The sequence below is a fragment of the Arachis duranensis genome, chromosome 2 (assembly GCF_000817695.3).
Source record: "Arachis duranensis cultivar V14167 chromosome 2, aradu.V14167.gnm2.J7QH, whole genome shotgun sequence".
Taxonomy (NCBI): domain Eukaryota; kingdom Viridiplantae; phylum Streptophyta; class Magnoliopsida; order Fabales; family Fabaceae; genus Arachis; species Arachis duranensis.
This window is the reverse complement of record NC_029773.3, coordinates 59,231,264-59,242,443: the sequence shown is the minus strand read 5'-3', so window position 1 is coordinate 59,242,443 and position 11,180 is coordinate 59,231,264. Positions and strand designations below refer to the sequence as shown.

The 11,180-nt window shown below is 41.3% G+C and overlaps 1 protein-coding gene across 1 annotated transcript; it reads left to right on the top strand.

The window, feature by feature from the left end:
- The first annotated feature begins 6,455 nt into the window (after positions 1–6,455).
- LOC107474542 (uncharacterized) lies at positions 6,456–7,748 on the top strand. The gene is made up of 3 exons (XM_016094166.1): positions 6,456–6,963; positions 7,018–7,223; positions 7,305–7,748. Exons 1-3 carry the CDS (start codon positions 6,456–6,458, stop codon positions 7,746–7,748), a joined length of 1,158 nt encoding a protein of 385 aa, XP_015949652.1.
- The last annotated feature ends 3,432 nt before the right edge of the window (positions 7,749–11,180 follow it).

Here is an 11,180-nt window from a genome sequence, read left to right as displayed (position 1 = left end):
GAAATGGGAGCTAATGAGGTAGTTTTATTTTGTGATTTGGGTGTTACTATGTTTCGTTTTGTTGTATTTGGGTGAATTCTAAATCAATGTGATATTAGCAGCGAGGGAGCTTAATTTATGTGGATCTGGGGTTATGACCTCCAGAATGTTTAAAAATAACTAGATATACGTGTCATAATAGAAGTGTCTCTGTAGTTCGGTTAATTTATTAAAATTGGAATTTTTTTTATTATATGTTTGTATTTGATTTGGTATCTTTATTGGTCTTTTCGTGATTAAATAATTTTTTACTCAGATTGGGGTTTAATTCAAATATAAGGACATTAGATATTTCTTTTTAAGTATTTTTAAGTTTAAGAAGTGACTTAAATTAATTTTTCACTAACCTAAGAACTTTAGATATTTTTTTGAGTTAATATTTAAAGTGCTTTCTAAATTTGCAGTCGAACTTTAAAGTGGTCCTTAAAATTCATAGCAACTTAAATTTATTTTTAAAATTGTACTCTCAGACTCATAGTAGTCTCTAATAAAATACTTTTTGTCAACAAAAAATTGAACTGGATTGATTCTCCCATGTTGATAAATTTTTCCTGCCTCCAAAACGATGCCATTTTAGATATATATATATAGAAAAAAACCTAATAGCTTTCAAGCCCCTCTCTCCAAATCTAGTCTTGGCACCTCTTTATCTTCTTAAACTCATTCTCTATCGCCGCCTCTCATCGGTCGCCATCTCGGCGCTGCGTCGCATGCCCCCCTCTTCAACCTAGTCTCGCATACTTACAGCACCCAAACACGGTAGAGGCAAAGCTCAAAGCCTCAACTTTCTTTGTCGTTGCCTCTCGCCGGCCTCCATCTCATCGCTTCATCCTCACCGGCCCCTCTATGTCATTGTATCGTCTCGTTTCTCGTCCTTACTGTTCGTTGCTGCCTTCCTCTCTACTCGTTGCTATCACTACTTGCTGTCTACGCTCTTCTCTTGTCTCCTCTCTGTCTCCCTCAACCTCCCTCTTCTCTTCTCTGACCCGGTTCTCTCTCTTTGCATGCGGCGGCCAAGGTGAGTTTTCTAAAATTTTTTTTAGGTATTCAATCATTATTGTTTAATGTTTTGAGTGATTATTGCTACTGATTCTGTTTAATGTAGTTGTAATCGTTGTATTTTATTATTTTTTATTCTGTAATTGATGCTGAGTTTTTATGAATGTTACTATTTTTTGTGAGTATTGCTATTTAAGTTGATGATGCTTGCTGATTAGATTGATTGATCTTTTTTTATTGTTGCTGGTTTTTTTGTTGTGATCTTTTGTGATTGCCATAACTCTAAAACAACAATCTTTGATATTTTCTAATGATGATGTTGTTGTTCCTAATGATTGGATTTAGAAGATTAAAAGAAGAAGAAGAAAGTGAGGAAGAGAATCTGGTAAAGATAATTTGGGGTTTAGGATTTTAAAAAAGGGAAGGGAAACGAAAATAGCTTCTAATGATGCAAGAGGATTTTTGGAAATTAGGGTTTTTAACCTAACAATAGGAACCAAATTTAGTTAAAAACTTGTATGTGTCACATAATATAGCCGTTGCTGTCCATCATCGCATCTCCCGACACATATAATCCCTCATTTTGCAAATATTCGTCGGAATATATCTCAGAGACGACTGTTGTTAACTTCAGGGACAAATTTGGGGAAATTTAAGTTTAGGAATAAGTTAGAGGCTCGATTGCAAGTTCATGTACCACTTTGAGATTTAACTCTATTTTTTCCTTAAGTTTTCTCAAGACAAAGTGATAATTCAGATTAGCTCTTTACCAACCTAAGAATTTTACGTATTCTTTCTCAAGCCTTTTCATCAAGACTAAGTGATAACTCAAATTGATTCCTTACCAAACGAAAAATTTTAAATATTGACTTGACCTTCTTAGACAAGACTCAAAGTGGTACCCACTATCCTAAGTACTTTAGATATGATTCCATTAATCATTCTCAACACTAGAGAAAACGGTAAAGAGAAAAGTTAAATAAAAAGGACAAAATGGTAAAATGTGACAAGATTGAGATATTTTAAGAAAGAATCGGGTACAAGTTTTTATAAACGAAGGGAGGAGAAGTCCCTTAAAAATAAATTTTTTTGAGATGTGCCATGGAAGAAAAAACTATAAACCCCAAGGTGCTAAGAGGTACCTGGCAGAGCGGACTTTCACCCTGTTTGGCTAGAGACTATATGAACGTGGGGATGCCCGTCATATGGACTGTTACTCACTGGGAGCACCTTTTTGGGCCATTCTTTATTAGTGCCGCGACTGTATTTCAAGCACCAGTGTGCGACCGACCTAGTACAATAGCCATCTCCGGACTTGGGCTGGGTAATGTAGGGTTGCAGGTAGCCAACCGACGCATGAGCTCATGACTTGCGTAAGACCAGACATGCATCATACTTGGTTGCTACATTTCTTTGCTTGTGTCTGCTTACTTGTATATGTGACTGTTATACTGTTATATACTTGTGATTATATTTATTTCTATGATTGATTACTGTTGTAACCTTATAAATGATTAGACTTAAACTGCGGACCCTTTTAGGTTTTTTGTATATTACCCTACTGGGAACCTTAGGTTCTCACCCCTTTTTCTCATGTCCGCAGATGGAGACAGCGTGATCTTCTTTGAGTACCCAGTATATAGCAGCTTCATGGACCCTGCAACAGGGAGCGCGGTGTTCTGGGGTAGTCCATATACATGCCTTATGATACACTATTATCCGAGCTTCATCCCAGCAGAGGCCAGTATCCTTTTCCTTCTTATCCTCTAAACATGGCAGAGCCAATATCGGAGTCCCTGATCGTTAACATACCTGAGTATCCACCATGGTTCAACCTCGAAGAGGATCAAATGGTTCCTGATATACTTATGCCAGACGCTCCACCACCATTCCATGCAGCCGAGCCAGGATTTGATGGGCTAGAGGTTTCCAAAAGCTCTGGTTCTGCACCTTCTATAGTATAGCTCAGAGCCGTGGATTGATCAAATGAAGACAGATTTTTACTCTAGTTCTTTTGAGATTGGGGAGGAGGACTCCACAGAGGATGCGAGCAGTAACAACATCACGGGCACGTCGGAATGATTCCCTCAATTCAGCATATTGTGTCAACAGTTTTTGGATATCCAATATCAGCAACAGTAATAGTAGTAGTAACGGTAGTAGTCTTAATAATATTTGCCCTTGTCCTCACTCTTGATAGTCTTTTTAGAGGGCTAGCTCTTTTGTATTTATTTAATAAGTAGATCGGATCCTAGACTAGGATGGCTCTTATGAGATGGGGCCTGTAAGCATTAAAATGAAGTATGTATGTATTATAATAAGTAATTAAGTATGAACTTTCGTTTTGTAATGAATTAAGTCTGTGGGCGTTTCATGTTTGATATGATTATGCTTTGCTATGCTTTTCCATTTCTTGTATTAACTGCTTAACTTACAATTATTCCAATATGTTTTTTTGTTTCTTTTATACGCCTCTGGAACAAAAGCTTCAACTAACAAGGCGAGGGAAAAATTAATTCTAACAACAACTTAACTCGTAAACAAATTCTTCCATACTTCTGCAGCTTTGCAATAAGCCTTCGCACCTGTAGATGAAAGGGTTGGAAAGAGGGGGTAAGAACTGGGGAGTCCTTAATAGGATCGGGGTTAGAAGTTAAATTCATTTTACGATTATTAGCCATCAGCAACAAGCAAATAAATACATTCAACTTAACAAATAAGGAACACAAAAGTCAAAAATCATAAATTACATATAAAGCACCCATCCATATACATAGAAAACACATCACAAAGAAATATGCACAAACATGTATAATGCATCTCTGTCCTCTTTAGGTCATGGCTCATGTGTCGGTTTACACCCCGCAACCCGACATTACCTAAGAACTAGTCTCAGATATAGTTTTCCGTTGTGTCGTTCATGCATACGTGTTTGTGATTAAGAGTACCATCAGTTCCATACTACCGACAATCGACGCAAAGTTCGATGCCATAATATACACACAAGGGAAAAATATTGATCATCAGTTCATGGGCATCCCTGAGATTAACACACAATAGTTCCTGGGTTATTCCCGTAATCAATGATTATCAATTCGTGGGTTATCCTCATAATCAATGATTATTAATTCATGGGTATTTCCACCTTTAAAATTTTGGCATTAAGGCCCAAACAACAATCATGTTTCATCTGCTCTCATGTGGCAGAGATCTGCTCTCGTGTGACAGACATCCCTTTAGTTAATATATTCTTCTCTTTTCTGTCCCTTGCTCTCCTATGGCAGAAGTTCTTTAGATTCTTTTAGTATTTGCTCTCTACTCTACTGTGGCAGAGATCCTTTTAATCATTTTTTTCTTTTCTTTTCTTTCTTCTTTTTTTCTTTTTTATTATTCCCTTTTACTTTCTTACATTTCAACAATATAAATTATCTTCGCACTCTTCCCTCACCTTTTTCTAAGTGTGTTATGATAAGAAAATTGTTTATACCATGGGTCGAGCTAGGCGAGCCGGTTCGGATAAAGACCAAAACGGCTGACCTCTTATAAAAGTTGGTCGACACCGACCTCTCTTCAAAGAGCTCGGCTAAAACGCCATAGAGGCCCAAGTAGGCCCAAATAAAAGGACGCAGCCCACTTCAAAGGCGGCTGGCCTAAAAGATAAGATAAGATAACTAACTTATCTCAAGAAAGGTCACTTCACACTACTATAAATACAATGGATCACCCAGGTATAACTCATACTCTGATTTTACACAAAATCCTACCTAAAGTATATGCTAATTTAAGCATCAGAGTCTTTTGCAGGTACCACCACCCTCTGGTGATCAAGGATCAGCAACACCATTAGATCCAGCAAGTCGAATTCAGTAGTTCTGACCCCATCAGAAGATCTCATCCGAGATCGACCTTCAGTTTTGGGTAACCCTCGGAACATTGGCGCCGTTGCCGGGGAACCTTGAAGTCATTCCATCATCATGGCGGACAACTTTGACAACGATCACAACTCCGGTTTGGAAGAAAGAACTTCGCTTAAAAACACAGATGCCACATCAAAAGATACACCTCTAAATAAGGGAGGTAAACAAACTCCAAACACTAAAATCTTGGAAGCTATTTGAGAACAGCAGGATCATCTCAAACAGCTCGAAAAAGAGGCTGAGCATCGGCGGAAAGCCGAGAGAGACCTCTGAAGAGAAACAAGACGGCGTCGAGAGCTAGAGAGCAAGCTCTTAAAGCTCGAGACCGATCTCAAGGCAAAAAACGCTTAATCCAGTCACAAAGATGGCTCCCACAAGAACCAAGATCCATTCACAAAAGAAATCATGAAAGCTAAAGTCCCAAAAGATTTTAAAGCTCCTGATATAATCCCATATGACGGTACGTCTGACCCAAGCCATCATCTCAGCAATTTCAGAAGTCGGATGTATCTTACGGATGCCTCAGATGCGATCTGTTGCAAAGCTTTTCCGACCAATTTGACCAAGACGGCAATAAAGTGGTTCGACAGTTTGCCGCCAATGTTAGTAACTAGCTTCGATGACCTCGCCAAGAAATTCTTAGCCAGATTCTCCATCCAGAAAGACAAAATCAAGCATGCTCCAAGCTTGCTAGGGATTAAGCAAAGAGATTGAGAAAGCCTCTGTAGTTACATGGAGAGATTCAACAAAGTATGTCTGGACATACAAAGTCTTCCAACAGAAGCAGCCATCATAGGTCTCATCAATGGCCTGCGAGAAGGACCTTTTAGCCACTCAATATCCAAAAAACACCTAACAACTCTAAACGAGGTTCAAGAAAGGGCGGAAAAATACATCAACATGGAGGAGAACTCCCGATTAGGAGATAGCTCAAAAATCGGATTCTCCTACCCACCTCGGGACAAGGATAAAGAATCCAGGAAGAAAGAAGACCAACCCACTGAGAAACCTAGAAAATACCACAACTACACCCCTCTTCGGGTGTCTCTTGTGGATGTCTACCGAGAAATATGCAACACTGAGAAGATCCCACCGCCTCGTTTAATAAAACATAAAAGAGGAGGAAGTCGGATAGAGTACTGCAAATATCACCGAATCTACGGACATTCAACCAATGAGTGCTTCGACCTAAAAAATGTCATAGAGAAGTTGGCGCAAGAAGGGCGACTAGATCGATTCTTAGCTAATAAAGTAGATGAACCAAGAAAGAGAAGAAGGGATAAAGAGGACAGACGAATTGAACGTCCACCTCACACCCCTGAAAGACATGTTCATATGATAAATGGAGGATTCGTAGGAGCAGGGATCTGTAAATCATCTCGCAAAAGACATCTTAAAGAGGTATATCATGTCGGAGAAGGGGACAGGTCACCCGACCTCCCCGCTATTACCTTTACATAAGAAGACGCAACTGGTATCATCCTGGGGCATCATGACCCCATGGTCATTACCGTCATACTCGCCAATGCTAATCTCCACCGAACGTTGGTAGATCAAGGCAGCTCCGCAGATATCTTGTTCAAATCCACCTTCGACAAACTCGGCCTGCAGGATAAAGAGCTCAAAGCGTATCCGAATAGCTTGTTCGGACTCGGAGACACCCCAATTCAACCATTAGGGTACATCTCACTGCATACAACCCTCGAAAAAGGAACTCGGTCAAGGACACTAAACACAGACTATATCGTAGTCAACGTGAGCTCGGCTTATAACGCCCTTATAGGTCGGACAATACTAAACCAGCTCGCCGCAGTAGTCTCCACTCCATATCTGTGCATGAAGTTCCCAACTCTAGAAGGGATCGCCACGATAAAAAGAGACCAAAAGCTTGCACGACGCTGTTACAACGAAAGTCTAAACCTTAAAGGCAACCCCAGAGGAGAGGAAATCAACACCATTGAACTCGGGGGAGTTCAAGTTCGCGAAGAACTTCATCCACAACCTAAAGGTGAGACCGAAGAATTATAGATCAGGGATGCTCAGGATAAAACAACAAATATAGGGGCAATCTTAAGGGGAGACTTAAAAGAGACACTGATACAGTTCCTAAAGAATAATGCTGACCTCTTTGCATGGAAGGCTACGGACATGCCCGGCATAGATCCCAAGTTAATGTGCCATAAGCTGGCGGTATATCCCGGATCTTGGCCAGTGCAACAGAAGCATAGGAAGCTTGGCCCAGAAAGGTCCCAAGCTGTGGAAGAGCAGGTACAAGCCTTACTGGAGGCAGGGTTCATAAGGGAGGTCAAGTACCCATTATGGCTAGCCAACGTTGTCTTGGTAAAGAAGTTAAATGGCAAGTGGAGAATGTGTACCGACTACACCGACCTCAATAAGGCCTGCCCAAAAGATCCCTACCCACTCCCGAATATAGACACTCTAGTGGACGCCTCTTCCGGATACAAGTACCTCTCCATCATGGATGCCTATTTGGGATACAACCAAATCCCATTGTACCCACCCGACCAAGAGAAGACCTCATTCCTAACCCCAAAGGCAAACTATTGCTATATAGTTATGCCCTTTGGACTTAAGAACGCAGGGGCTACCTACCAAAGACTGATGAACAAAGTCTTCGCCGACCTCATCAGAAAGCTAATGGAGTTCTATGTAGATGATATGCTGGTAAAAACACAAAGTGAGGAATCGTTGTTATCCGACCTCGCTAAAGTGTTCGACACCATAAGAAAGGATCGTATGCGACTTAACCCCGCAAATTGCACCTCGCGGTAGAAGCTGACAAATTCCTGGGCTTCATACTCACCCAAAGAGGAATCGAAGCAAACCCAGATAAGTGCCAGGCCATACTTTGCATGAAAAGTTTGACTTGTGTGAAAGAGGTCCAGCAGCTCAATGGAAGACTAGCGGCTCTGTCTAGGTTCCTAGCTGGATCAGCCTTAAGATCTCTCCCCTTCTATGCAACATTAAGGAAGGAAAAGAGGTTCGAGTGGACCCCAGAATGCGAACGAGCTTTTCAAGATTTCAAGAAATTTCTGAGGCAACCACCTGTCTTTACTCGACCTCGGGAAGGCGAAGAGCTCATACTATACCTCACCGTAGGAAGTCAGGCAATAGCATCAGCACTAGTCAGAGAAGACGAAACAGGCAACAATCCATCTACTTCATCAGTAAGGCTTTACAAGGGGCCGAATTAAACTATCAAAAGATAGAAAAGTTCGCTTACGCCCTCATATTCATTTCTCGACGACTCCGACCATACTTTCAAGCTCACACTATCAGAGTTCGGACCAACCAGCCCATAAAAGGCATCCTACAGAAAACTGACCTGGCTGGAAGAATACTACAATGGGCAGTTGTGTTATCTGAATTCGACCTCAAATATGAAGCTCAGACAGCTATCAAATCACAGTGTCTGGCCGGCTTCATTGTCGAGTATACTGACACACCGGGAACTCCTACAAAATAGAATCTCTACGTAGACGACTCCTCAAATAAGGCCGGGAGTGGTACATGTGTAATTTTAGAGAGTAACCAGGGGACCTAAATTGAGCTCTCCATAAAATGAGTTTCCTGCCTCAAATAACCAAGCTGAATACGAGGCACTACTGGTTGGCTTGCGGCTGGCTAGGGAGGTAGGAGTCCAGAAGCTTACCATCTTTAGTGATTCACAAGTAATTACCTCATAAATAGAAGGTAACTACCAAGCTAAGTATCCCACCATGAAAAAATACCTAGACAAAACCAGAGAACAGCTCGGACAATTCAGGGGATATGAGGTCCGACATATACCTCGGGAACAGAATGCCCGAGCTGACACACTTTCAAAACTAGCTAGCACCAAACCAAGGGGCAATAATAGAAGCCTCATCCAAGAAACATTGCAAAGTCCATCGATCTTGGAGGAAGAAAAGGTCCTAACCATATCAGGTCAGGATCAAGGATGGATGACCCCCATAATCAACTACCTCAAGTCTAAGATACTTCCCACAGATAAAAAAGAGGCGAAAAGGCTAATACGAGAAGCACAGTACTACATCATAGTGGACAACATCCTATACAGGAGAGGGATTTCAGCACCCCTCCTAAAATGCGTGCCGGCCTCCAATATAAGGGAAGTCTTGGAAGAAGTACACAGTGGCATGTGCGGCAACCACCTAGGAGCACGAGTGCTTTCAAAAAGGGTACTTCAAGCTGGTTTCTACAGGCCGACCTTACAAAAGGAAGCAACAGAGTTTGTCAAGAAATGCCCACCATGCCAGAAGCATGCCAACTTCCACATAGCTCCACCTAAAGAACTCATCTGTGTTACATCACCTTGGCCATTCGCAAAGTGGGGACTTGATCTCTTCGAACCCTTCCCCCAGGGTTCAGGGCAAGTCAAGTTTCTCATTGTAGGCGTAGACTACTTCACAAAGTGGATTGAGGTAGAGCCACTAGCTACTGCTACCGCCCAAATAAGTCAAAAATTCCTATATAGAAATATTATCACAAGATGTGGGGTTCCTTACTCCATTACCACTGATAATGGCACTCAATTCACTAACACAGGTTTTACGAACTTGGTAGCTGACCTGAAAATATAGCACCAATTCACATCTGTAGAACACCCACAAACCAATGGACAGGCAGAAGCTGCCAATAAAGTCATATTGGCTGGGTTAAAACGAAGGCTACAAGATGCAAAGGGAGCTCGGGTTAAAGAACTCCCACAAGTCCTATGGGCATATCGGACAACCCCACATTCAACCACAGGAGAATCACCATTCCGACTTGCTTATGGAATGGAGGCAATGATTCCAGTGGAAATAGAAGAAGGATTTCTGGTGCACAAAATTGTGATCTCAATGGCGCCAACAACTTGGTACGCACAATTGTAATCTTAACACTTTTTTTCACAACTTCGCACAACTAACCAGCAAGTGCGCTGGGTCGTCCAAGTAATAAACCTTACGTGAGTAAGGGTCGATCCCACGGAGATTGTTGGCTTGAAGGAAGCTATGGTCATCTTGTAAATCTTAGTCAGGTGGATTCAAATGGTTATGGAGTTTTGATCATTAAAATATAAATAAACATAAAATAAAGATAGAGATATTTATGTAATTCATTGGTGGAAATTTCAGATAAGCATATGGAGATGCGTTATTCCTTCTGAATCTCTGCTTTCCTGCTACCTTCATCTAATCCTTCATACTCCTTTCTATGGCAAGCTGTATATTGGGGGATCACCGTTGTCAATGGCTACCGTCCGTCCTCTCAGTGAAAATGGTCCAAATGCACTGTCACCGCATGGCTAATCGGCTGTTGGTTCTCGATCATGTCGGAATAAGATCCAATGATCCTTTTGCGTCTATCACTACGCCCAACAGTCATGAGTTTGAAACTCGTCACAGTCATCCTATCCCAGATCCTATTCGGAATACCACAGACAAGGTTTAGACTTTCTGGATCTCAAGAATGCTGCCAATTGGTTCTAGCTTATACAACGAAGACTCTGATCGTGAACCAGAAGGCTAAGAGATATGCATTCAAGCTCGTTTGCATGTAAAACGGGAGTGTTTGTCAGGCACGCGTTCATAAGTGAGAATGGTGATGAGTGTCACATAATCATCACATTCATCATGTTCTTGTGTGCGAATGGATATCTTAGAACAAGAATAAGCATGAATTAAATAGAAAATAGTAGTAATTGCATTAATACTCGAGGAACAGCAGAGCTCTACACCTTAATCTATAGTGTGTAGAAACTCCACCATTGAAAATACATAAGTGATGATGGTCCAGGTATGGCCGTGAGGCCAGCCCCCAATGTCTAAGATAGCATAAAGCTGATCAAAGATCCCAGCATGTCTAATACAATAGTAAAAGGTCCTATTTATACTAGACTAGTTATTAGGGTTTACAGAAATAAGTAAATGATGCAAAAATCCACTTCCGGGCCCACTGGCGTGTGCTTGGGCTGAGCATTGAAGCTTTCATGTGTAGAGACTTTTCTTGGAGTTAAACGCCAATTTACAGCCTGTTTTGGGCGTTTAACTCTAGCTTGTAACTTGTTTCTGGTGTTTAACGCCAGCATAGGGCAGGGAGTTGGTGTTTGAACGCCAATTTGCATCATCAAAACTCGAGCAAAGTATGGACTATTATATATTGCTGGAAAACCCTGGATGTCTACTTTCCAACACAATTAAGAGCGCGCTATTTTAGTTT